Genomic DNA, 24,591 nt, shown 5'->3' with positions numbered 1-24,591 from the left:
CGGACATTTCATTATTTGTTTTTCATCAACCACCAGAGGGGGACATCGGATAAACAAACCAGTTCAAGCGCTTGCGTACTTGGTCACCCACTAGTGCCATCCTCCGTCCACGCTGAACGAGGGACGCAGGGTTGATGCACCTTCACCGGATTTATGGACTGGATGTATCGTAGCTGTAAACAACTTTGAAGTACTATTTGAAAGGTACCGATCGGTAGATATCAAACTACCATTGGCTTTCATGCAATTATTTAATTACCGTTCTGACATACGCTACTTGAGTCAGTCAGTAGCTAACGTTAACTTCTAGCCAGCAAACCAGAGCTAGGCTAGCTTAGCAAGATAATACTCTGTCAGCTAACGCGTTAGCTGGGAAGCTTGTTAACATTATTCAAATGATCAACAGGCAGTGGATTTTCGCACTAAATGTCTATGAAGGTTAATATCGTTAGCAAGGTATATTTAGACTAGACAGTTTGGTAACTTTATGTAGTCCTACAGTATGCTGCTTGTTTGGAATTAAAGTAAATTTGATTACAGTTTAGGCTATGGCTAGCTATATGGATTGCTACCAAGCTAGCTAGATTGGCTAGTCGACCTCTTCAGATGTCAGTTCCGATCCCGGCACTGTAGTTGTTAGTAGTTAGCTAAAATAGGTTGTGCACAGTTTTATGGTTATGCAGTGCTTGGTTCAAGCACCGTGTTAATGTAATTTATAGGCCTTGTTTGATCTTGTCTGTTGTCAGGCTTTGCGGGTCTCCCGGCTGAAGATGTTGAACCCGGCAAATGGAGACCCCGTCCACGTCGTCACAAACTATGTGGAGGAATATCTGGACTTGGTCGAGTCACTGCCTTTCGACCTGCAGAGGAGTGTGTCTCTAATGAAGGAAATCGATGCCAAATATCAAGGTAACTGAAGTTAGCTACCCGTGCTACCTCAACAACTGTTCAGTTAGGTAGCTAAGCTACCAAGGTGTAAACTTTTTTTTAAATTATTAGCCATATATACGTACATGCGTACAGTACCATTTCAGGGTATTATTTAGAGATGGACTTAATACAGAATTAATCTAACTGTCTTGACGAATCGTTTACAAACTCGCAATAATATCTAATTGCCCATTATTCTATCGTAAACAAAGCCCAATAAGCAGGTTGTTTGACAGTACTGTTCTCACAGACACGTTCTTTTTTTCTCAGATGTGCTGCAAGAGCTGGATGATGCCTATGAACGTTACCGTCGGGAGACTGACCCTCAGCAGCGGCGCCGACTACAGCTGGCTATTCAGAGAGCTCTGATCCGCAGCCAGGAGCTGGGAGATGAGAAGATCCAGATAGCTGGTCAGATGGTAGGTGACATATGTTTAGGCTTATTGACCTAAAGAATGGACACATTTGGTGTGCAAACACATTCCTTGATGGTGTAATATCATGTGCGTCATCTTGTCCCAGGTGGAGCTTGTAGAAAATAGGTCCCGCCAGGTGGACTGGCACTCAGAACTCCTGCACACCACCCAGGAGACCCCTGAAAGTAACATCCCCACGGCAACATCTGTAACAACTCCCACGGCATCCTTGATGTCACCGTCCTGTGCCACCATCACCCCGGGCAAGGCAGGACACCACGACAAGCGCCGCGATGAAGTCACGCCGAGTTCAGGCAGCGTGGACAAGTCCAGCGGTAAACGTTCCAGGCGGCAGAAGAACGGCGAGAACAGGGAGAGCTACGGTGGTCTGGATCCCAGCGAAGAGGCAGGTATGGGGGCCTCCAGGGAGAAGAGGGCCAAGACCTCGAACAAGAAGAAAAAGAGGTCAAAGGGCAAGTCAGAGAGGGAGGTGTCGCCGCCAGACCTGCCTATCGACCCCGATGAGCCCACATACTGCTTGTGTGAACAAGTGTCGTACGGCGAAATGATTGGCTGTGATAATGATGAGTGTCCAATAGAGTGGTTCCACTTCTCCTGCGTGGGACTGCATCACAAGCCCAAAGGGAAGTGGTTCTGTCCCAAGTGTCGGGGGGAGAATGAGAAGACCATGGACAAAGCCCTGGAGAGGGCTAAAAAGGAGAAAGCCTACAACAGGTAGCTACTTTGTCTGGGCCTTTGGACAATCTGTTGTCTTGTCAGTTCTGTGTTTATTGTATTTTTCTACTCCAATTTACTATCAATGCTGTTGGATGGCAAAAGTTACGAATTGGAAAAGAGAGGGACGTCTTGACAAATGTTATTTTTGTACATCTGAAGTTGCTATTCGGTGACTGAAATTGTTCTCCCTCTGGTCATCATACGTGTAGTTAACAAAATGCAATGCAACCCCACGTGAATGAAAACTGCCCTGCACTTACACACCTATGATTCATATTGACTGCTACATCATGCATGCATCCTTGCCACTAGCCATATTCTGTTACCATGCTTCATTCAACAAATAAAACATTGAAATCAAGAGTGTGAAGTTATTTAAACATACAGGTAGACAGAATTGCTCTTTGGAGACATTAATATGTTTAACATATTTGTATTAATTCTGACCTGTGTTTAGTGACTGTCCATATGCTTAAAGTGCCATTAATTTTGTAAACCTGCCTAATGGCATTAGTCTACTAGAAAATGTAATGATTAACACATGGTTTTTTAAGTGTGTTCAACAAAATGCCTATGACCTGGGGCAGTGACGACTGAAATATTGTTATGGTAGATTATGTATCTAGGCTGCAGGGACTTCAACATGCAGTTTTTGTTTTCAATTCTTAACAGTCTAGGTGCTTAACCCAAACAATTGCTTCAGTCTGCTTCCATAGCTGATGATAAAATGTTTCACCTGGCATTGTGAAAATTGTATGTATGTTGTGCAGTCTGACTCACCCTTCAGTCTGATAACATTCATGAGCCCTGCCAGCCATGTGTCTATTATGAAATCCCAAGTGCCAAAGGGTTCCTCTCCATACTTCAACTCCACCTGCCTGCACCCCGACTGTCACACTCAAAAATAGCATAGCAGCAACCCATCACGTGTTCTATCAGGTGTCACCCAGGATCATGGCTGGACTATCCATGTCTCCAATGAATGTTGTCATGTGTTTCTGTGTACAAGGAATGTGTTTATGTATGATCTTTGCCAATAAAGTATTGATAAATTCTTGATATGAGATTGTTGTATGTGTGGTTGTTCCAGCTTAATAAACAACTTCAGAAAATGTATGTGACATGAGGAAATGACCAACCAACACTGGTCCTTTCATAGTAAAGACTTTGCCTTTTTTATTTACAAGTGCTGAAAAAAGAAATGGTGGACAACCAGTGCAAAATCTGTACATAAATGTGTTTCCTATATACATGAGGACTGAACAATAGAACAAGAACATGAGAACACTCTTGCTGTCATGCATGTAACAGAGCTCACAACACAGCAAGACCATGGGTTAATCATGTGGTTTGGGTCTAGTTTGTGTTCTGGTGAATGAAAGTAAAGTCCAATATTGGCATTTGGACAGGGTATCTATTGATATACTGGGTGGGGGGGGGGGGATACAGGGTGTGGGAGGGCATACAAAGATATATCAGATTATCATGATTATTTGATATTTCTTCCAAACATAACACAAATCAGTCCACCTCATTTCATTCAGCTAGACAGTTTAAAGGGGGCAAAGTCATTGAAGATTATCCATCCTTATTGAGATTCAGCACATAATGTCCAATTATAGACCAACACAAGAAGGAAGGATAGAAAGAAATTTTAAAAAAATTAAAAAAATCACCCAGGGCTAAAAAAAGAAAAGAAAAAAGAAATAGCGAGTCAGGGAAGAGGGGAAAAAGTAAAGTGCATAAAAAGCTTAAAATCTGAAAAGGGGGAGATTGGGGGGGGAAAAAATCCAAATGAAGATGTACTCCTCTAAAACTCGCGTTACACACAGCAGAGTTGGAGACAGAGGGCAACAGAGCCAGGAAAGGCTATAGATGTGTATGTGGTCAACTGTCCCTCCAGCTCTGTTCTACGATGGCTGACACACGCTTCTCGTACTCCCTCTTGTTCTCTTGATACAGCTGTGCCGCCTGGCTGTTGGCCGGGCTGTTGGGGTTGGGCTCATCCAGCAAGGACTGGGATGAAGTAGGGAGATGTGATAAGGGATGGGTCAGGAGGGACAGAGATGCTAACAATGTACATACAAAACAGCTACAAATATGACAGGTTTACCAAGCATGAATGACCATAGGTATTTTAAGAGTTTGAGCTCTGGTAAGTATGTCCTACTGTAAAACAATGCTTTATTAACCAGTGCTTAAATAGTATGAATTTTCTAGTAGGTGGCGCATTTACTGGTAACATTAATGGCTTTTGCAGGAACTACAAGTAGTCTTTCTAAGGGGCCAGACAACTTTTAACCGTAGCCTACCTGGATAGAAGTAAGAATGGAGGATACATCATAGGTTGGACTCCATCGGTTCTGTAGGATATCCAAGCATATACTGCCATCTGCGTAAACTGTAAATACAACACAAAATGCATAGAACACAATTGTAAACCATAGTCCTCCTTTCTAAACACCATGATGTTCTTCCTCCTCTTTAATTATAAAATATAATGCAGAACTGCAGTTCAATTACCATTTGGATGAAACATCTTTGACACAAATCTGACTGTTGGAGGCTTGTTTGGGTATTCTTCCGTAAACTCTACAGTAAGCTTGAATGTCCCTGTGACAGAAAAGATGGAGCATAAAACAAGTAAAGACTGTGCTATAGTACTGAATTAATGTTCATATTCATGTACATTAAGCACACGTGGATTCAGGTAGTATGTATGACAATAATAATAATAATAATAATAATAATAATAAGTATTGTAGTCTCACCGTCCTCAAAAGGTGTCCCTTCAGGGCTGTAAACAGAAATAAAAGGACACATCAGACTTCTGTTCGGTTATAAGTTGCAAGACTGTTGTATCATAATATTCGTATACAGTTTCATGTATTGAAGCAAGTTAGTGCCTGTGCATTCTTACTCTCTATGCTGTACAGTATAATCATGCCAAGGTGCACTCCACCGTCAAGTTATTCGACCATACACCAAGTATGCCTTGCCATCTTACCCGAAAATGACCGCATTCCACACCATGATGTTGTTTTCTGATGGGGCACCGCTAACACCAGCTGGTGGGTCCTCCTGTAGCCTGCAGTGGGGGGTCATTGGAAATCTCAGTTCCACGTGTCAAACAGCTCGTTAGCTACATGTACATGCGAGTAACTACATGATTTCTAATCAACTTTCCAAAGGCTAAGATTTTGTTTAGTCGTATGGTAGCGTCAATAGCTACATAAGTAGGAGTTATATATGCTTTTTAATGTAGCACTAGCCATGTTCGCTACTATTTACGTATCACTGTGTAGTCTAGCTACATTCAATGAAATCTAACTAGTGGCTAATATATACAGTGGTTTACAGCGAGTGGATAGCGGCTAGGCTCGAACGCCAACTGGCTAGTCTAGATAGGTAGCTAAATAAAACCGTCCCACGTCGCAACATTACCAGAACATTATTTCAACACCAGAGGTACAGTACTAGCTTGCCAGGCTAGCACGTTCAAGCGAAAAAGTCGTCAGACGTAGCCTGGCGGTGGTTTGCCCTGGCTGCAGTGGCAAATAATCGTACTGTGATCGTCATAGGACAAGTAGATAAAGAGCATTCCACTAATCATTTGATATCTAGCAAATGTTGATTAACTTATGAGTCTGAAGTTAATCGACGGTGAATTGAGTCTGCCTGCACTTACTAAGATAGCGACTGTGTTTAGCCATAGCTGTAGTAGCTGCTATCTAGCACTTGTGGTGGTGTAGCAATGAGCTAGCTTAACACGAACCAACATCAAGCGTTAACAGTGACACGACCATTCTTGATCTACTCACCGCTTAAAGTCTCTCATAAGCCGTCTTCTTGCCGGTGTCGACATTGTCTAATGTGTGATGGATAATTGTTTTATTTAGGACAAAGGACTTATGGCTAGGGAGATTCGTTGTTGGCAGCTAACTAGTGTTTACTAAAGTATTCAGTTCCTCTTCCCCCTTCCCCCGACAACAGGAAAATGCGATTCTACCTTAGCTCCTGGCAATTGGTAAATCCCTCGGTATATTCGGCAATACCACTTCTGCAAATAGGGGACACCACTCCAGTGTATGGCCAGATAAATGTCACAAACAAATTTTCTATTTGAGCCCAGACATATTTGAATTATTGGTGTAGTGTTTAGACATCTTTAACATAATAGTGTATAGTTGGCAGGGAGATGAACATACAACCACTGTACACTTCGCAGCTCTCATCCCACTCAAATTATTTTCTTAGACCGGAGGGGGAGTGGTTATCGTGACGTTTCTATTTTTGCAGTGAGGTCAGTGTCCAACGACCAAGGTCGGCCGTGGTTTGAGCTGGTGACAGGAGACAATCGGGTGTACATACACGTGAAGGTGGGGTGGTCTGTGGTTGACACAAGTTTACTGTGTTTATGGTGGTATACTATTAATTGTAGAACTATTCAGTTATTATTGTATTTTTGAAGTCTAATACAGACTTGGGCCCTCAAATTAGATCCCCCACTCCATATTGCAGTTGTTTGTGTGGTCTGTGAACAGTTCAGAAGTTCACGGTTATGAAATAAGGCAACAATCAAACTTGCTTAAAACTCAAACTAAAGGGATATAGTTTAACCTCATATTCAGAACAATTAAACATTAATCATAGTTGTATTTATATTCAGAATAATCACAGGCAATGAGTATTGACAATAATTCTACTTCTCACCAGGGTGACAGAACCATATTAGAAATCAACAATATTTATTCTGATCCATAAATTCTATCCATGTCAATTTCCTGCACGACACTATCTCACTGAGCATAGTGTCATGCAGGCATTCAAATAACCCAAGGGTCAAGGTTAGGAGCCATGGTAGAGCATCAAGGTGCTGTAGAGGGCATGGTCGTACTGTTGCTCCATCTTCACTGATGTCTGGTGCTCCACCTGGCTGACTGCATTGCCATTGGCCACCACAGTCTCAGTTGTTGTATCCCTGTAGCCGAGGTGATGGGTCAGATGCTGACTATTGGAAGAGATACCCACTCCCATACCTGCTGCCAGAAGAGATTAGACAACTGGTGAGAATCAGCAAGAATTTAACTACAAAATAATGTCAAACAAACCGGAGACCATAAAAGCAATGGTTGTGATGAATTTTGTTTTGCACAACTTTTTCCAACACATGTATCTGCTTCAAAACGTCATCAAATCTATCGGTTGCATTTATAGGTTCTACAGATCTTTTATAATTTTGTCACAGTGGGTAATGCACTTTATCAACACACTAGCCTACTTCCATCACACCACGATGAGAATCCAAAGTTCTCAACAGGTGATTATGCGTCACAGGCAGACCAGCACTCTATATCTGACAACCTCATTATGATTTGTCATTATAGAATATTTTTGTTCACATTTCCTACATAATATTATGGAAAGGCATTGGCATGATGCATAATCACATAATGTGATGCATTTATATTTGTCAAAGGTTAAATCAATTTAGTCTTTTCTGTTAAAGTTTTTGACCACAACAACTATTCACATTTGCCCATAGATCTATAGCTCCATGCCATGGTCACAAAGATATAATTATAATTTGATCAAATTAGCTATTATATAGGTGACTATATAATATATATATATATTCCTTTTTTATGTTCTTATTTTAAGAGTGTTATTTCAATCAATGCTTATTGTTTATATATCTAGTCTTTGATTGGCAATCCTCCAAAATGATGCTGTTTAAAACAATGTCATGTTGAACTATTATTACTTCCTTGCACCACTCTGGTTGTTATAACGATAGTCAATTGATCTCAGAAAAGCACTAGAGGGCAATAAACTACTCATCTTTGCAGAGAATTCCAAAGACTGAACTTCACATCAACACACAAGTACAAAATCATAACCACCACCATCATGTTGTTCAGATGATTGGACATTTAATGAGATTACATAAAACAAAACTAGTACTACTAAGCATCAGGAGTATGTATCAAATTTGTATTAATAATTATTCTGCCTGTTAAAATCTATAAATCCCCATGAGCTGAAAAATATTTTAAAAATAGGTAACATATATTGTAAGTACAGCGAAGTTAAACATCTTAAGAGTTTCCTAAGACCAAAATACCAAACGTCCCAGGCGAGCTAAGTAGCACCCCAGATTCACCTAAAAGCTAATACAGAAAAGCTGCACAGATATCTATACTTAATACATTCAGAACTTAATATGTAAAGATATGCTTTGGCAAAAATTCTCTGACAAAAACACACACAAAAACAGTATTACAACAGATGTTTTGATGTAGGCTAAGGCTAGGCTAAACATTTCAAAACAGATCCTCTAAAAACAAAACATAATATAGAAAATACATATTTAACTCCCAACTTACTGAGAAAGCACATTTCACGGTCACTTTCAATTATAAACCATTTTATGGTTTCACCCCATCTAATCAGGAGACGGGCTATACTGAATTCATTACTAGACAGTGAGTCCAGTATTTTCCAGAAATCACTGGACATCTCTACCATCTATAGGTATTAGATGGTGCACTGGGGAACACCAGTGAAGGCTCTGATTAGTCACTGGTCTCACTGGACCCTAAAGCTATCAAGGCTTATCTCAGCACATTGTCCCAGTGTACAGGCCGGAGCAGAAGGAATGCAGTTCATCCCACAACAGTCATTTGGTTATTATGTGCATCTAGGGCTGGAGCAGGATAAGTGTGCAAAACAAAACTCACCCCTTCAGATTCATTAAAAGGTTTGAACCCAGTAATCTCATGAGTATGATCTAATGATCGTACGATAATTTTGCCAATGATTCAGAATCACACCACACCTTTGTGACATGAATGGGACACTGCCAGGAAATGCAATTACAAATCAACCTCGAGGACAACTGTGTGTCCGCAGTCCCCTTCACACAAGCCAAACATGTCAGCCCAGTGCCAACAGTGCAATCCGAGGAAAAAGAAAATGGAAACGAAAGCAGTCGGCGTTAGCAAGCACACAAATACACGCACACATGTGCATGCACACACACGCCACAGGTCTCTACAGGTAGGCATAGGAGTTGGTGCAGCGACAGGGGATCTGCATGGTCGTCACGGTGATGATCTCCAGCTCCTTTGGGGCATGGCTGCCCACCTCCTCACACCCCGGGTTCTGACCAGGTTGATCCAACGGACCTTGGTTAAGTGCGGGATCCCAGCCACTCAGCCCAAATGTAAATGGTCCTGGCCCACCTGAACACCAGACCTCCGCTGGTGACAACTCCTCCTGCACGCCCTCCATCAGGTCAGCCCCAGTGCTGCAGGACGACCCGTTTCCATTCAGTACCCCCTGTGGCAGGCCCAGACCTGGGGACCAGCAGAAACATAGTTGGGGTCAGAGAAGCTGACGTATGATATCACCCTGGCTTAAATAGGCTAGGTTTCTGAGAGAAAACCTTCCAATAGAGCTGTCGGTCTGAGGAAACCCTCAACTATATGTCAGAATTGAATTCTCAGACAGAGATTAAGCTTAATCTAAGACTCTCCAGTGAATGCGCGTCACAGTAAAGTCGTCTTCGTCTGTGTCTGAGAGACTAATCCAATATCTGTTATAATCATGATCACAAATGATCTGGTTCCTGTTTGTGGTACACGCTGCTGACCAAGTCTGTTGATGAACAGTTAACCCAAATCTAAAATATCTGTAGAGCTATTTATCCTTCTAGATTGTTTTGGTGTGAGTTGCCAAGTTTGGTGAACTGTCACTTTAAGGGTTTACAGTAGGTACACCAGACGTTATGGGTCAGACAGGAGTATGTTAAAATAAAAATATGTACAAGCAAATTCAGCATGTACATGATCCAGAACTACAATAAGTCATGGATTCTTTTCCGCTTCCTCCTGATACACTATTGGGACTCCAGTCCAGAGTTTGCAGTCAGCTGTACCAATGAGGCCCCGAAGACTGGCTTGCAGCCAAGGCTAGACTGACCATCCTGCCCCCATAGTTCCTCAGATACAGTACACTCTGTTGTAATGCTAATAGGGTGAGGTCAATAGTAAATAGTCGGACAATGGGTTAGCACTTCCAGGACATACCGCCTGTTCTCCTGAGCAGGATGTTTAAAACCTTGCTAGAATAAGATATAATATACAAGGTCATCACAAATAAATGTGATAATAAATAACACTACCGTCAGTTCTCGCCTTCTTGATTTGATTGGCTTCCATGCTATCAAACGAACGTTTTCGATTCGGCGCCCCATTAAGGAGGCTCCGACCCTGGATGATTGGGAGGGAGGGGCCTCCGTTTTGGCCAGGGGCACCACCATTCAAGCAGAACCCATTGGTCTGCGCCTGGTTCAGTTGTAGGTTCTGGGCATTGGAAAGGATCTCGGCACAGTCCCCGAAACCCTGGGCATGGGCCAGGTCTGCGGCCGTCAACCCACTGGCATTTCTCACACTGGTAACAGGAGAGCAGAGCATTAGAGACCCTGACAATGCCACTGTCAGATGCAAGGCACACAAACACTCACACGTTACCATTTGCTTATGTACAGACACGCGCACACGTACACACACACAGTCCCTAGCTGCCTGTGCTAGCCTATCCTCTCACATCTTCGTCATCTTGAGGAAGATATGACGACTAATCCTTGGGGAACAATTGTCTTAAATCAATTTAGGAACGAAAATACAAAGTCATAAAACATTTTTCAATCAAATTATATGAAAGAACTGTTACAGAAGGACATGATGGAGTCAGCTGACTGCGTGCATACTTGTTAGTATTGCCATGATAGGAAACCATATTCCACACACTCAAAATAAGTTTCAAGCATTTGCTTGACTGATAGGTGTTCAGTCTTCAAAAGATGTCCCTTTACTGAAGCTGAACAGTTGATATCCAGAAGGTCCATAAGCATCACAAAGACTTCAAGTCAGTGTTCTGACGTTAACGATACTGGAATTGGAATCAGGAAGTCACAAGGAAGTTGCATGGAATACTCCAGCAAAATGGCACTCAGGCAACACGCAGTGACCCAGGAAGTAGACCTTGGCAAGTCTTTCAACAGAAAGCATTTGAGATGGTGTCCCTAATATAAGTGTGTGAAGTGTATGCCTTTGCTACCAAGTTCACCTGCTAAGATAAAGGTTAACATGAACTATTACTATGTATGTATAATGGATTGAGATCTGGAAAAAGTTGGTGATCCGATAAGCCTGAAGGATATTCTTCATGGTTGGTATTTTAAATTATAATTTATAAGTGGCTCCTAGCATACTCTGGAGTTGAATTCAAGGAAGTCCTCGAGGAAATGCAGATTCCGGATATGTCAAAGTGGCATGAAGAAGACGGGAGAGAAAAAAAGAGAGAAGAAAAGCAAAGTAGAGTAGAACAGCAAGGCTGTAAGAGTTGGGAGAGATATTCAATGAACAGCAGAACCGTCGTGGAGGACTTTTCTCGTGTGTGAAGGAATAGTCACACAGTGCTGCTCTTGGAAGACGTAGCTGAACAGGGCCAAAGTTTAACAATGGAATTTCACAAGAATAAATAATGGGCATGTAAACCTATGCCGGTTCGACAGGACCAGTTGTCTCTGGACAGGGTTATCACAACACAATGCTACACAGACAGTCAACCCCATCATGTCCTGATGCCGCAGTTTACTTGTTGTCCTACTGTAAGAATTAATGAATGAGTCAACAGCAAAGGCTGCTCGTTTTTCTACCACATCATTAAGGCTGTATTGTGTGATGTCATTTCTTTAATAAGCATTCACATAAGAATAGAATGTCACTGGGTGTCCACTTTGGTGTGACAAAAAGAAACTTAATGGATTGTTACATTTTTAAACTAGCTAATACTTGAGGTTATTGGACACAATTTGACAATGATTTTAGACAATGATTAGTGTCTATTCAAATATACATAATAAGTTAGACTTTTCTATCACAAACAATAAGAATACAAAGATTTAAATGGGTCAGAACCACTATAAAGCTGACTGGGATATGTTGCCTGGCATGGACTACCTAAGGCAAAGAACATTCCCTTATTTGGATGTAGGACGGAGGACGGCTGTGAGGGATCTGCTTCACTCCATGTCCAGGAGATGTGGGGAAAATATTCAGAGTAAGCAAAGCCCGAGTCTGTGAGTTATGCTGCAAGTGAGTTGAAGGGAAACAATCAAATCCTTGTGAGAGGAAGAGAAGCCCTCTGGCCCATAAGGGTTTACACTTCCATCAAAACACTAAGCTATCTAAACTATCATGCAGGAATGAAAAATACATTCTAAAGTTTATATATATATATATATATATATATATTTTTTTTTTATTTTTTTTTTAAAGAATTGTATTATGATGATGGTGTATGTTGTAAATGGTTAAAACAAAAGATGAGCGTTAGCAACCATTTAATGTATCAACCCAGTGACACCCTGTCCATACATGAATTGAGTCGTTTCAATATGATTAGATATAGCTAAAATAATAGAATACTGTCAACTCATTCATTGATTATGCTTTCTTTGAATCCCTACCTAAATAGCAGTACACAGAATCAAACAACAAAGAAAACACGATGTGCATATATTAATATTCTGAATCAAAACAAAAAACACATCAACTTGCAAACATATCAAAGCCCCCCCACCCCATCTTTTGCAATTTTAAGAAAAATAAATGCTTCCAAGTAATGCTGAATTGAGCGTGAATATGGATGTTGTCAGATGTAGGGTCCCACTAGTTACGAGTAAAGATGCTTACTGTTGGAGAAAGAGGTGCCTTACTTTAGGAACAGTAACATTTTATTATTTTGTCATTGTTTTTTGTTTTTTGTTGGCATAGTGTGACAATTTAAAATGACTATTGGGAACACATTATACATTTTGTTGTGTGACATATTTAATATTACATATATTAATGTTACATTATGTTGTCAAAAGAAATACTACCCCCCATGGACATATTTGACAAATGTGATTTGTAAGATCAGTCTGTACTGTCAAAGTTACCTACAGCATCACATTTTCTTTAAATGTCCAAATTGTGTGGCTCTATACAATGTAGTCTGTAATCAGACTAATTGACATTTAGGTACATACTAAAATCATTTTAAATCAAATGTTGCTATCTAGGACTTCACATCGCAGATAACTGGGGAAGGTAAGGTTCCTTCTTCTTACTACTTTTTATGGTTACTGATCTATTTTGAGAACTCAAGTCTTTTTTAGATGCTTTGAATATGCACATCTGTCAAACCTGTTTACGCATATGTAGCATAGGCCTTATTCAGTGTTTCTGACGCCCTTAGTCGATTATGTATAGATTCTCAACTTTCAAGTTTCCCCTGGAGGACTAGTGACAGCAGTCCCTTGTCAAATAAAAACAACCAAGCAAATGTCAAGCCAACTCTTAATATTGCAGTTAACAGACTTTACTAGAGCGTTCCAGACTACACTGAACGCCCAGCTCAGTGTACGAACCAATACAATTCCACATTTAATTAAGTGGTGGGAAATTCACTGAGTTCTTAAGTGTCCAAATCTAGCAATCTCTGAAAATATTACTGAGAGTTTTTTTGCACTACATAATTTCTTTACATCGGTTAGTGAGACCCATCATCTGGGCATGAATAACTTTGGGTATGAAAACAACATACTTGGCATAATTTGACTTGTTCATGACATAAATATAAAGGAAGCATTGATTTCTCTTCATGAGGCCTTGGAATGCTTTGCTTTTTATGTTCTAAGGTCACCACCACTTTCTTGCCTGTCTGGCCTACTAACCCACAGGAGAGAGAACCCAAGACCATTCTAGCCAGCATCTAGCCTGTTTCTCATGTCATTAACCCTTCCCTCATGTCATTAACCCTTCCCTCACTGACACCTCCTATGGTTTCGTATTATAGGAACAACTAAAAAAACTAATACAAGAAGTCTAAACAATCATAAATAATAATAAATAAGCAAAGCATGCAGGTCTAGACATGTCTAAAATGATAACATTATTTACTTCAATTCATTATCATAATTGCCTATCATTAAAACCAATCACCGCAAGAAATACCTCAACAGTTTGCCAGTGTGAAGATAGGAAGCGATAGTGAGAACACTCAATGGCACAACAGTACGGCTATCCCAGGAACGGGCCAGACTCTGCAGTGGCTATTCTCCCCCTTTTCAAGGGTTACTTGAAAAAAGTCATTTCAAATTCAATGGCTGCAAAACATTGAGACGTATACGTTTGTGGTGCTTGTTTGTTAACAGTACAAAAAAAGAAGAGTTCTGTCTGCAGTTTATGCTTATCGTATTGTCACTCTCATAAGGGAAAAGGTGACAGGAGATTAGGTAATTCAAACAAGTCTCATCATAATAAAAGGTTAGTACTGCAGCTCACATTTCAAATCAAACAGTTATATTTTATACGTAGCAAAAAAACTTTCTATGTTAATGACAGTTAAGAACCATTGTAACAAAAACAATATTATAAGGCATGAAACAGTAAACTAGGTCTGGCACTGCTCTACACTGAACCCTTTTCTGTGCACTCCACTACCTACTGTCCGTGCTGCATCTTCTCCCTGACAGTTTTCCCACTAAAGAAAAACGACTGGATCGTCCTACTTGAGGCTCGTGACAATAAAACAAACAATTCTCAAAGTCAATGTAGATGTTTTAATAATTCTTAGTTTAAAGCTATGAAATTTGCTCTACCCATTTCATAGAACCTTAGTTTGTGAAAATGCATAGCCAATTTGGAAAGAATCTTTAAAATATCCCTTTTTTTTATCAACGTAAGAATGCATTCTAAGGATTTGATCTGATCTTGATCTTTGATCTTGACCCAGTAAAAAGCACAATATACTTGCCAATTTAGTCTATTGCAGCAGTCAAATTAGTAACACTCCCGAGAATTTGATATTTTTCACGCTACATGAGGTATGTTTGCGTACATTCCGCAGAATGTACCACGAAGTAGTGGTCGAATGTTTTGGGTGTCGGCAGCACGTGTCTGGAGGAGGAGCGAGGCCTAGATCAGTGCTGCTCCTTCTTCCAACATACGTACCTCTTTCAGACTATTATGATCTATTTCCAAAACCACAATTCAAATAAAGGCCATCGATCAGCCATATAATGTGCCATTTAAATTGCAAGGGCTTCCATTGCATAAAGGTTGTTTGCAACAGAAGAGATTAACTCACTCATGTCAATTGCATTACCTTGGCTCAGCACAGAATTATTTTATATTAAAAATATCGAAACTAATCAGAGTGAAGCTATGGACGAGTCACCAATAGGAAACTGATGGTTCAAGACCTGGTCCATAATGTCATAATTATAGTCCCCCTGTGACAAATTTGCACCCAATTAATGCTGTCAACCTCCCAAGTTATAATAGAAAGAATATTTGGCTGCATGAAAAAACCTTTCCAATGGGAGATCTCTACGTCGGCGAACTTCCATCTCAGCTTCCTGAATTTAGGTTGTCTTACATATCTGCGTAGTTAGCCTACTCACATATTTTAGCACACAACCCTGCATTTTGAACGGTTGGACAATTGATTAGTCCTAAACCCCTAATTAGTCCTAAACACTTACTCAATTATGCAATTATTACACCCACATGCGTCTTTTCTCACCTTTCTCAGTTAAAGGTCATATTTCAAGACTAATCAGTTTTTATCAAACTGTCTACATCACATCTACAAAACTGATATTACAACTATTTTATGAGACAAATTCAGGGCCTCATTTCGCAATAAGCTTTGGGTAGGCTAATATCTTTAAATCCCTTGATGGAAGCTTTCAGAACAGAGACTAGTCAGAGACCATATCAACAAAAATACAGAGTTTCAATGGCTTTGATTGGGTATAATTTGAATTTGATTTTCAGCAACAACCCCAAAAACTTTTGTTTGATTGTCATGAGCCTCTTCCTCATTTCTAGTTCTTCTTGGAATCTCCCCATCTGTCTCTACAGTAAAGCTGAGGTGCCTGACAAAGAAAACATGTCATTCACTATCAGTAACATATCTGAGCTGTGGGGGAAAACATGAGGGAAAGACAATCAAAAGTATTCTGCAGTTAATGACCAAATGCACATTTAATCCATCCAGTGAATTGTTGCCAAGTATCTGACTTCAACAGCCAAGGGTTTTGATATGCCATGAAAATGAATACTTTTAAACCCTACCTGAGTCTACAAGTTTACTGTAACTATTTGTTACACAAAGAAGCAAAACCTTATTCCATACACTTTACAGATGCAAGGGAGACGGTAAAAGTTCAACTTAAAGCGTCTGCTGAATGAATAAATGTGTATGTAAACCTAGCCTGACTCACCTGTGTTAAACTCAGTAAAAGACAATATTTTATAAGTGTAAACTGAGCTAAAATAAGTATTAAAGAGATTAAAACTGTAAGTAGCTAGATTTGGTTTGCAGAAAAAAAAGCTATCCATGCATTTACTCTCATATACAGTACCATGTTGGAAATACACAGTCAACGTTTGATGTGATATCTGGTATCTGGTAGTGAGACCTTCAAAAGTAACGGATCTTGTTTACCTCCTAAACTAGATTCAATCATTCTGAAAAGTAGCCTCGGTTATGATACTGTACCAGTAACTGTATGATACCGGGAGATTAAATAGACTACTTTCATGGCATATCAATCTTGGTGGTGTTGAGTTTCAGATGTGGGTTCAAAATTCTATCAGACTTAACGCTGGGAGGGTATATCTGCTGGTTGTCTTGGATCTAAAAGGACATTGAAGATAGTTAACTTTGTAAAACATAGATAATATAATAGAAGGACAAAAGACTAGCTAGCTCAAAGAAGCATACACTATTTGATAGGAGGACATCCAAGATAGATGGATAGAATGACAATTTTCTTCAGTGTGGAATTGGTTTACACAGGGAATTCTCTTCCAACACAAAACAATTGGTCCTTCATACATACACACGTATGGCGTTCTGTATTGGTTGTGTACATTGGCTTACTTTTGTTTGAAAACGGCAAGTAAGGCTCTAATGGTGCAAGCCAAAGTCTGCACACTCTACTATGGCCCTGAGGTTATGTTAGCTAGTGGGATTTACTGATAGTAGACTGCCCTAAGCTCCCTGTAGCTAGTATGTACTTTTGGTAGTCCAGTTCATCCACATTGGAAATAAGACACAACAGATATACCCTCTGAAGAATATGAAGATTTTGTTCTTGTCTGAAGAGAAACTGATCCCATTTACTTGAATGGAGATGCACTGTTAGTGACATCTGTATAGTATGTAAAAATAAATATTTGTTTAGAATGTCCTAAAGAGGCTTTCTAAAATATTGCTACTTGAGTGTGTGCAAAGGGAGGGGTTGGCAAACGTAGGCAAACTGATCTTGGATTCATGGCAAGTTTTCACATTAGTGATTAACCTGTCGCTACAGAAGCATTATCTCGTTCATACTGTAGTTCTTGAGAAACAGGTTCAGAAGGAGGGGTTCTGAATGCTTGGAATAATCTGTTACTCATCTCACAACATATTGGGTGTAATATAGAGAATAGCTTAGCATGAGGAGATATGTCCATATCAAGTGGGACGCATGTCTGTGTGATTGGACATGTTCACCTCTGGTAAACCATCTGTCTACTTTGTGGAACTAAGGAATTAGCGCTGGAGGTGGTGTATTTGTTCAGACATGCCTTATTCAAATGTCAACTGTAATGTTGTCAAAAGAAGTGTAGCATCCCAACTTTAATACCGTCAATTCTGTATTGCTATGTAATTACACAGTTCTTTAATGTGCCTTAATGTGAAGTGTTCCCAAGACATTCTATCACCAAGCTATGCAATCTTCTTTGAGGTCTACGTATTAGGTCTACGTGTGTTTGTATGAATGCGTGTGTGTGTCTTCAAGCAAGTAAATGGGGATTTCATTAGCACTGCAGCCAATTCAAATACAATTAAATATTAATATATAAAATTAATCTTGATTTTAAGTCATTAAGTTCCTACCTTTAGTTGCCCAGCTTTCTTCAGATGATAAGAGAATGTGCATTTGGTCAGCTTCCACAGTCAAGGGAATAAGACACTTACCAAAGCGAACATGAACAAAGAATGACAGCAGAGACCTTTACAAAGATCATGCAGTATACAAGCCTAGGAAAGTAGTTCAAATTCAACAGTCAAGATGGTTTATCAAATCAAGACAGGCAGTGTTTCCAGGAGAACCCCATCTAGGCATTTGAAACTTTGTGTTTCCTCCTAAAACAACCCTGCTTTGTTTTAAACATCTGCTAATGAAGTAGGGAGACACCTTACAAGCAGTAGGCTTAGCTTTAGAGGTACAGCAACTCGGTTAATATAGAGGACCCATTAACTAGAGGTTTAGCCTGTCAAATAAAGTAAGGGTTTGACCCTGTACTGACTAACAGAACCTGAATGACTCAAATGTGCCTTTCTAAATTAAAAATAGATTTTTCTACATTAACAGGCTTAAATAGGGTCGGGTCATGACATCTCTGAAATACCAGACATGCTCAAATAATAACAGCTAAATATCAACATGTGTCCTGTCATGATTAAACAGCGCAGCCTATGGGTGTTGGAGTTCTCCTGTAACTGTGTCTTTGCCAGACCGGGGTCGAAATACTGCACGAAACCCCTGTGTATCTGATTAATGTTGCATTGTGCAACTGAACCAATGAGCTTCGCCCCAAAATGATCAACCCCCCCCTCCCCCCATGCACCTGGTCCAGGCCGGTTTTAAGGCAACGGTTTCAAACAGTATTTCGACCCGCATCTGGTCTCTGCTGGGGTCTTTGACAGGAGGAGGGGGGTCAGTAAAGAGATGGGAGGAGAGCTCAGGAGACACAGGAGTGCTGCAGCACCACTTACTCAGCTGTGGCCCCTTGAACCAGCAGAGCCTGGACACATGGGACACTGCCCGCACGAGCTGCCTTGTGGATTGGGGTCTCACCAACATAGTCCTGGAGGAGCAGAGGAAAGGCAGGGGGGGTTCCAAGAGTGGGGGCGTTGAGAGAGAGAGAGAGAGAGACAGAGAGGGAGGCAGAGAGAGAGACAGAGAGGGAGGCAGAGAGAGAGACAGAGGGAGAGACAGAGGGAGGGAGAGAGAGAGAGAGAGAGAGAGAGAGAGAGAGAGAGAGAGAAAAACACAAAGAGAGAGAGAGAGAGAGAGAGAGAGAGAGAGAGAGAGAGAGAGAGAGAGAAAAACACAGAGAGAGAGAGAGACACAGAGAGAGAGAGAGAGAGAGAGAGAGAGAGAGAGAGAGAGAGAGAGAGAGAGAGAGAGAGAGAGAGAGAGAGAGAGAGAGAGAGAGAGAAAGACCGATGGACGGTTAAAGCAACACAATGCTGTTGTTCAGGCAGGAACTACAGCCGAAACCTGAAGCGACCCGAGAGCCAAAGTGATGTAATGTGAGGAGGCTCGGCTTCACTAGAAATGAAACAAAGTGTAGTCATCAACCCTAACCCTCCCACCCCTCGTCCACTTTACTGCCATTCCCTTCCACCAGACTCTGTCTCTTTTCTCGTCTACGGCTCCTTCCCTCTGTGATGAGGTCTGGCACACAGGGTGGATTTCCAGTGTAAAGGCTGAACTGTTTAACCCACCACTGTTACAGACACACACAGAGGACTAAAGTGGCAGAAGGAAAAGAGCGAGTGAATGAGAAGGATTTTAAAAGAGGGATTTGTTTTTGGAAAGCAAGCCTAGTCCTCCAGCCATGACTACTGACACAGAAAGGTCAAAAGGCCACAGAGAGATGAACGGGGGAAACCGGTAAAAAATCTGAAAGGGTGAACGTGTACTGGATTCCTAAATACTATGGCCATACTGAGTATCTGTTACTGATGACGGACAAAGAGGATGGAACTATTGTAGAATGATAAACGGTGACATAATAACCAGACAGAAGAGGAGTTATGTAATCCCGACCTACTAATCTGATTTCTCTGCCATGTGCAGTAAGACAGCGTAAATGTGGTGTGGGAGAGTGCAGGTCCTGGGCTCGGACAGCGTTTTCAGTCTATGTGACCTCAGAGTATGTATCTAGACAATGAGAGATGGGGCTTCAGAGAGGCTGTTTGTTTTCTGCATGCGAGTGTGAGCAGAAGTAACCAGCCTGGCTTGCAGGAGTCGGAGGTCGGGCCAAAGCCAGAATCATCCCTCTGATTGGATCAGTCTGTGCTTAAGACCTTCACAGCGGCTGCTCATCCACTTCCATTGCAGCCGCCCCGCTACTGTGTCTGAGCATGACTGTGTGGCTTTTCAGTCTGCTAGTAAGACTGACACCTACCTGTCTGTTGACGTCTGCGCCAGCTTGCAGCAGCCACAGCAGGCACTCAGGGTGACCACCAAACGCAGCAATGTGGGTGGGCGTCTGGGCAAACCTGGAGGTCACAGAGTTAACGCCACTGCCCACCTGGACAAGACGCATCACACAGTCCAACTGACAAAGAGAGAGGGAGAGAGGCACGGAGAAAAAGGGAGGAGGGAAGGAATGTTGATGAAAGGGACTTTAAGTTACAGTGCATCAATCCTTTAGCCTATGACACATTTCTGCTTGACAGTTGAAACCACACCTTAAAGCTTCAGTAATAGCTCTGTTAAACTTTACATCTTGATACCAAGCCTGCAGAAACTATTTATCACCTGGTACTTCCTCCTTTGACAATACAGTCAATAAAATCACATCAAGCATGTCACCTGACCCAGGGCCATAGCATCTGGCTGCATTTAACAGGAGTAGGCCATTAGACTACTCAACAAGGCCGTCAGACTACTTAACACATTCAAGAAAATCTCATGAACAGGTGATCCTGCACCACATACACCCACTAAGGACTGCTAAATTATTTCTTTTTTATTTCTTTTCTTTTTAACTCTGTAAGCTCAATGTCTGAACTTTGCACTTCATATGCAAAATAACATATAGTATCCATGCTGCTATTCAACACTTTGCACTTTGGTCCTATATGTTGGTCTTATCGTGTATGTAGTTTTTTAACCTGTTGATGTCTGTTTGCAATATTATGTCAACGTTGTAGGCTATTATGCACATTTGGAGTATGGGGAAACGCAATTTCGATCGTCTGTGTAATTAGCTCTCCTTGTAAGGTCTGATTGAAAATTAAGTTCACTTTGACCATCCTATATCAGAAAAATAGGAATGTGTTCTCTTCAAATCAATTCAATCAAATGAAAAATTGACAAGTTTATGCACATTTCGACAGTACTAAAGTGTATAACTTGTATCCAGTAGTAGGCCTATGAAAATAAAAAGTCGATATGGTTAATTATATCCTTTCGCCCTAAGTGAATGGTCAATTAACAGCACAGAAAGGCCGACGTCTACCTGTGCTAAACATGGAAAAAAGGCGGGTTCCCGGTCTTTATAAACAACTGTCTTTATAAATAACCGTTGGGCGCGTCGCAGTTTGGCTTGCAGTACAACCCATTGATATACCAGCTTCCTTTCAAGAAGTAAATATTCATTTTAAGCATGGCAGCAACGACATTTTTTCTTATAAACCGAGAATGTAGTCTACTTAATAAGTTATATTTATGAACATTGGAGATTTATACGAAAGCGGATTAATTCGATATATCATTCAGTTGCCAATACAGTAGGCTTACTATACATATCTTGTTTTGTGTCAATTGACTAAACTACACAAGCTTTAAATCTTGGATTTCGGGGAAAAAATCGTGTTGATCGAAATATTACCAGTTTCAAAAAAGATTAGATAAGAAATATCTGGCAATAATGACAGAGAAAATACACTTTATATGGCGAAACTACTGTAACGTTACCTTTCCAAAGTGAGCCGCCCAGTGTATGGGAGTCCAGCCGTAAAACGAGTCTTCTACAGCCAGGTCGGCCGGGTTGCTAATGCACTGGAGGAGCGAGCACAACGCACCGACATCTCCATCCCTACACGCGCGATGGAGAGGGAAACGAACGTTCAACACCTCTTCACTTGAGAATCCTGACTCGATGCCGACGGACATTATCACGCAAGTTTTAAACGACAAAATGCATCAAGGAATTGACAAAAGAATCAACGAACGAATCCTTTGTTCTCAATCAATGTGGCTCAGGCAGATAATTTCTACGAGCTCAAGGCACTATTAAAAGCGGGGTTGCCAAGTATCAAATCAAATATCCCCCCCTCCAACCCTTCCGACAATTGTAGCCATACATAGAAAACTCTTAATTTAAATTAGGCAATTCAACTAAAACAACTAGTCACATTGCTTAAAGAAAGCAATGTGACTTCAAAGAACGTTCCAACACGTGAAGTGTACATGAAGTCCAAACACTGATTTACAGAATTATTGTTCTGTTATTGGGCAATAAGTCTTAAACTATGATATTATTTCAAATTACACCCAGCTCCAAGCAAACCCATGCTGCAAAATACAACAAACATGATATGCACAGTATAGGCAGATTCGGGGCTGCAAAACGAGTTAATGGTGAAGATTATTCCGTCTGTTGGAGAGCATCCTTCCAAACCTGGCAACCAGAAAGGAGTTCAACGAGCTTCCTGTTCAGCCTTTTTGAAAATGTAATATGAGAGTTCCTGGTAAATCTAACAAGTCTCCATTAACAGTAGGCTACCCCTTAATGACCTATATACGTAGACATGCTTTAGTTGTGCACTTATGGAGAGCACCTAGCTCAAGGTAATCAGAAAAAGTAGATTATCGAGCAACTACTTGCTAGCGCCTGAGTAAAGGCTTGAAAAGTGTCAAAGTAATTTCGGTTGCCGTTTTGTCTTTCTGTAATACCCATTTTGTCCACTGGAGAGCATTGCTAACAACAGAAACGTTAGCTGTCCTGAAACTTGTTGTGGGCTGCATAGCGTTCATTTCCTCTTCAAATGTTTCATTTTCAAATGCAAAGGTCACGACTTCACATCACATTAAAGGTATTGGGGGTTACGCAGACGCAAGAAAGTAATAGTGTGAGGCAGACGTCCTTATAATTTTACATAATACAAAGTACGCTTTACATAATACAAAGTACACTCATTTTCCATGAGTGTACTCATGGACACGGTGAAAAGGCCAAGGAAAGTGTACAGTTTCAGCATTCTACTCCCACAATTTCTTACACTACTGGGACTGTGAGTTCAAGCCTACACTTATGGTAGAGAGCTGGTAAAGTTATGCCCAGACATACACGATCAATCATGGAATATTTGTTTTAATGAACGAAGCTACTATTGAAATCGAACCCCTACCCTTGTGTTGGCGAACACACTCCCATACTCATGGTAAAGCACCATAATTCTCCACTAGAGGGAGCTATTGTCTGTTGAAACCAGACTGTCCATAGGATCTAAACCCATGATCTCAACACAATCTTTCTTCCTGCCCAAATCACCAACATGCATGGATCGTCAGCAGCTGTGTGGAACATCCAATCACGTCGATTAGTGGTTCGGCTGCGCATACTGCCGAATCGCAGATTGTTACTTTTAGTAGGTATTGCAGCTGCCGTCGTGAAGTACTTACCGTTGCATGCAGTATGCATGCAATTTGGGCAAATAGTCATATAGCAGCGCCTTGAACTGGCGCAGACAGGTTTGTTTCCGTCCGCTGTCCACTATGGAATCCGCAGTTGACGCTATACGCCTCTTCCGCTGCGCAAAGGGTCAGATAGCCAGAAAAGCATGCTTGCACACTGCAAAATGCTACCGGATGTAGAAATACACACAATATGTTTCTTGCATTCTAAATACAGTAGGTCTCTGACTAAATAGTATTGGGGTATACTGTAAGTATCGGGACGCAGTCATCCAGTGTAGGGGATAGGGTGTCCGCTTGAAACAGAATAGGACCTCCATGTTCTCCAGATCAGAATTGTGCCACAGAATGCTTAACATTCAGTATCTTCTTTCGTTGACAACTACACTACACTGTGATAAGATAAAGAACATTTTAGTTAGGACCTGTGTGCGTGTATGTGGTTGCATATAAAGGTATGATAAGAGTGTGAGTACACCAACGACCCAGACACAGTTGTTGTTCTATAAACACAGAAAGAAGGGGGAGAGACTGCTGTTTATCTTCCATTTACACCTAATGCAAACCAGTAAAATTGTTTTGATTCAGAATTGCCATACTGACACTGATGACCCATCTCAAAGCAATTACTAAACATGTAAGAAACATGATAACAGATAGTATATATATATATATATATATATATATATTGATAATGATGTACAAACATAACACAATCATTATATGATTATAATGGTGCTCCTCACAACACTGCAGGGAGGATCCGTCTGGTGAGAATGGGATGAGAATGTGAGGAATGTTAATGAAGGCTCTTGGAGTGCGTCAGACTGGCTATATTAGGAGGGGGGTCATGACCTCCAGAGCATGGTTATTTGAAGTAGCATATCATTTTTGGAGGAACATTTACAATAAAACAGCACAAATTGTAATTGACTTTAATGCATTTGAAAATGAACA

The 24,591-nt window shown here is 40.9% G+C and overlaps 3 protein-coding genes across 4 annotated transcripts; 1 reads left to right on the top strand and 2 right to left on the bottom strand.

Moving 5' to 3' along the window:
* Positions 1–83: 83 nt before the first annotated feature.
* ing1 (inhibitor of growth family, member 1) lies at positions 84–3,148 on the top strand. Its single transcript, XM_084688684.1, has 4 exons — positions 84–204; positions 747–909; positions 1,201–1,349; positions 1,453–3,148. Exons 2-4 carry the CDS (start codon positions 771–773, stop codon positions 2,083–2,085), a joined length of 921 nt encoding a protein of 306 aa, XP_084544810.1. The 5' UTR covers positions 84–204; positions 747–770; the 3' UTR covers positions 2,086–3,148.
* Positions 3,149–3,235: 87 nt separating this feature from the next.
* On the bottom strand, positions 3,236–6,098 carry ube2al (ubiquitin conjugating enzyme E2 A, like). The gene is made up of 6 exons (XM_084689487.1): positions 5,906–6,098; positions 5,092–5,172; positions 4,856–4,881; positions 4,608–4,697; positions 4,397–4,485; positions 3,236–4,100 (listed from the first exon to the last, which is right to left on the bottom strand). The coding sequence occupies exons 1-6, from the start codon at positions 5,947–5,949 to the stop codon at positions 3,972–3,974; spliced, it is 459 nt and encodes a 152-aa protein (XP_084545613.1). The 5' UTR covers positions 5,950–6,098; the 3' UTR covers positions 3,236–3,971.
* Positions 6,099–6,723: 625 nt separating this feature from the next.
* On the bottom strand, positions 6,724–22,223 carry ankrd10b (ankyrin repeat domain 10b). Of its 2 annotated transcripts, none has more exons than XM_084688916.1 (6): positions 21,913–22,127; positions 20,396–20,548; positions 18,975–19,066; positions 10,270–10,538; positions 9,329–9,442; positions 6,724–7,126 (listed from the first exon to the last, which is right to left on the bottom strand). In XM_084688916.1, the coding sequence occupies exons 1-6, from the start codon at positions 22,108–22,110 to the stop codon at positions 6,933–6,935; spliced, it is 1,020 nt and encodes a 339-aa protein (XP_084545042.1). In that variant the 5' UTR covers positions 22,111–22,127; the 3' UTR covers positions 6,724–6,932. The 2 variants fall into 2 exon arrangements, with proteins under 2 accessions (XP_084545042.1, XP_084545040.1); XM_084688914.1 differs by having other exon boundaries at positions 6,725–7,123; positions 21,913–22,223.
* Positions 22,224–24,591: the final 2,368 nt, after the last annotated feature.

The sequence above is a fragment of the Hypomesus nipponensis genome, chromosome 23 (assembly GCF_054491055.1).
Source record: "Hypomesus nipponensis isolate SF chromosome 23, ASM5449105v1, whole genome shotgun sequence".
NCBI lineage: Eukaryota > Metazoa > Chordata > Actinopteri > Osmeriformes > Osmeridae > Hypomesus > Hypomesus nipponensis.
The sequence above is the reverse complement of the archived record's forward strand: the minus strand, read 5'-3'. Positions and strand labels throughout refer to the sequence as shown.

Excerpts from the sequence above, each read along its gene's own strand:
- ing1 (XM_084688684.1), top strand. The coding sequence starts at position 771 with ATGTTGAACCCGGCAAATGGAGACCCCGTCCACGTCGTCACAAACTAT. Across the intron at positions 910-1,200 it reads AATCGATGCCAAATATCAAG|ATGTGCTGCAAGAGCTGGAT; the intron begins GTAACTGAAGTT and ends TTTTTTTCTCAG. Across the intron at positions 1,350-1,452 it reads TCCAGATAGCTGGTCAGATG|GTGGAGCTTGTAGAAAATAG; the intron begins GTAGGTGACATA and ends ATCTTGTCCCAG.
- ube2al (XM_084689487.1), bottom strand. The coding sequence starts at position 5,949 with ATGTCGACACCGGCAAGAAGACGGCTTATGAGAGACTTTAAGCG. Across the intron at positions 5,173-5,905 it reads CTTATGAGAGACTTTAAGCG|GCTACAGGAGGACCCACCAG; the intron begins GTGAGTAGATCA and ends CCCCCACTGCAG. Across the intron at positions 4,486-4,607 it reads AAAGATGTTTCATCCAAATG|TTTACGCAGATGGCAGTATA; the intron begins GTAATTGAACTG and ends TTGTATTTACAG.
- ankrd10b (XM_084688916.1), bottom strand. The coding sequence starts at position 22,110 with ATGTCCGTCGGCATCGAGTCAGGATTCTCAAGTGAAGAGGTGTTGAAC. Across the intron at positions 9,443-10,269 it reads CAAGAAGGCGAGAACTGACG|GTCTGGGCCTGCCACAGGGG; the intron begins GTAGTGTTATTT and ends GCTGGTCCCCAG. Across the intron at positions 7,127-9,328 it reads AGCGGAGGTCTGGTGTTCAG|CAGGTATGGGAGTGGGTATC; the intron begins GTGGGCCAGGAC and ends CTCTTCTGGCAG.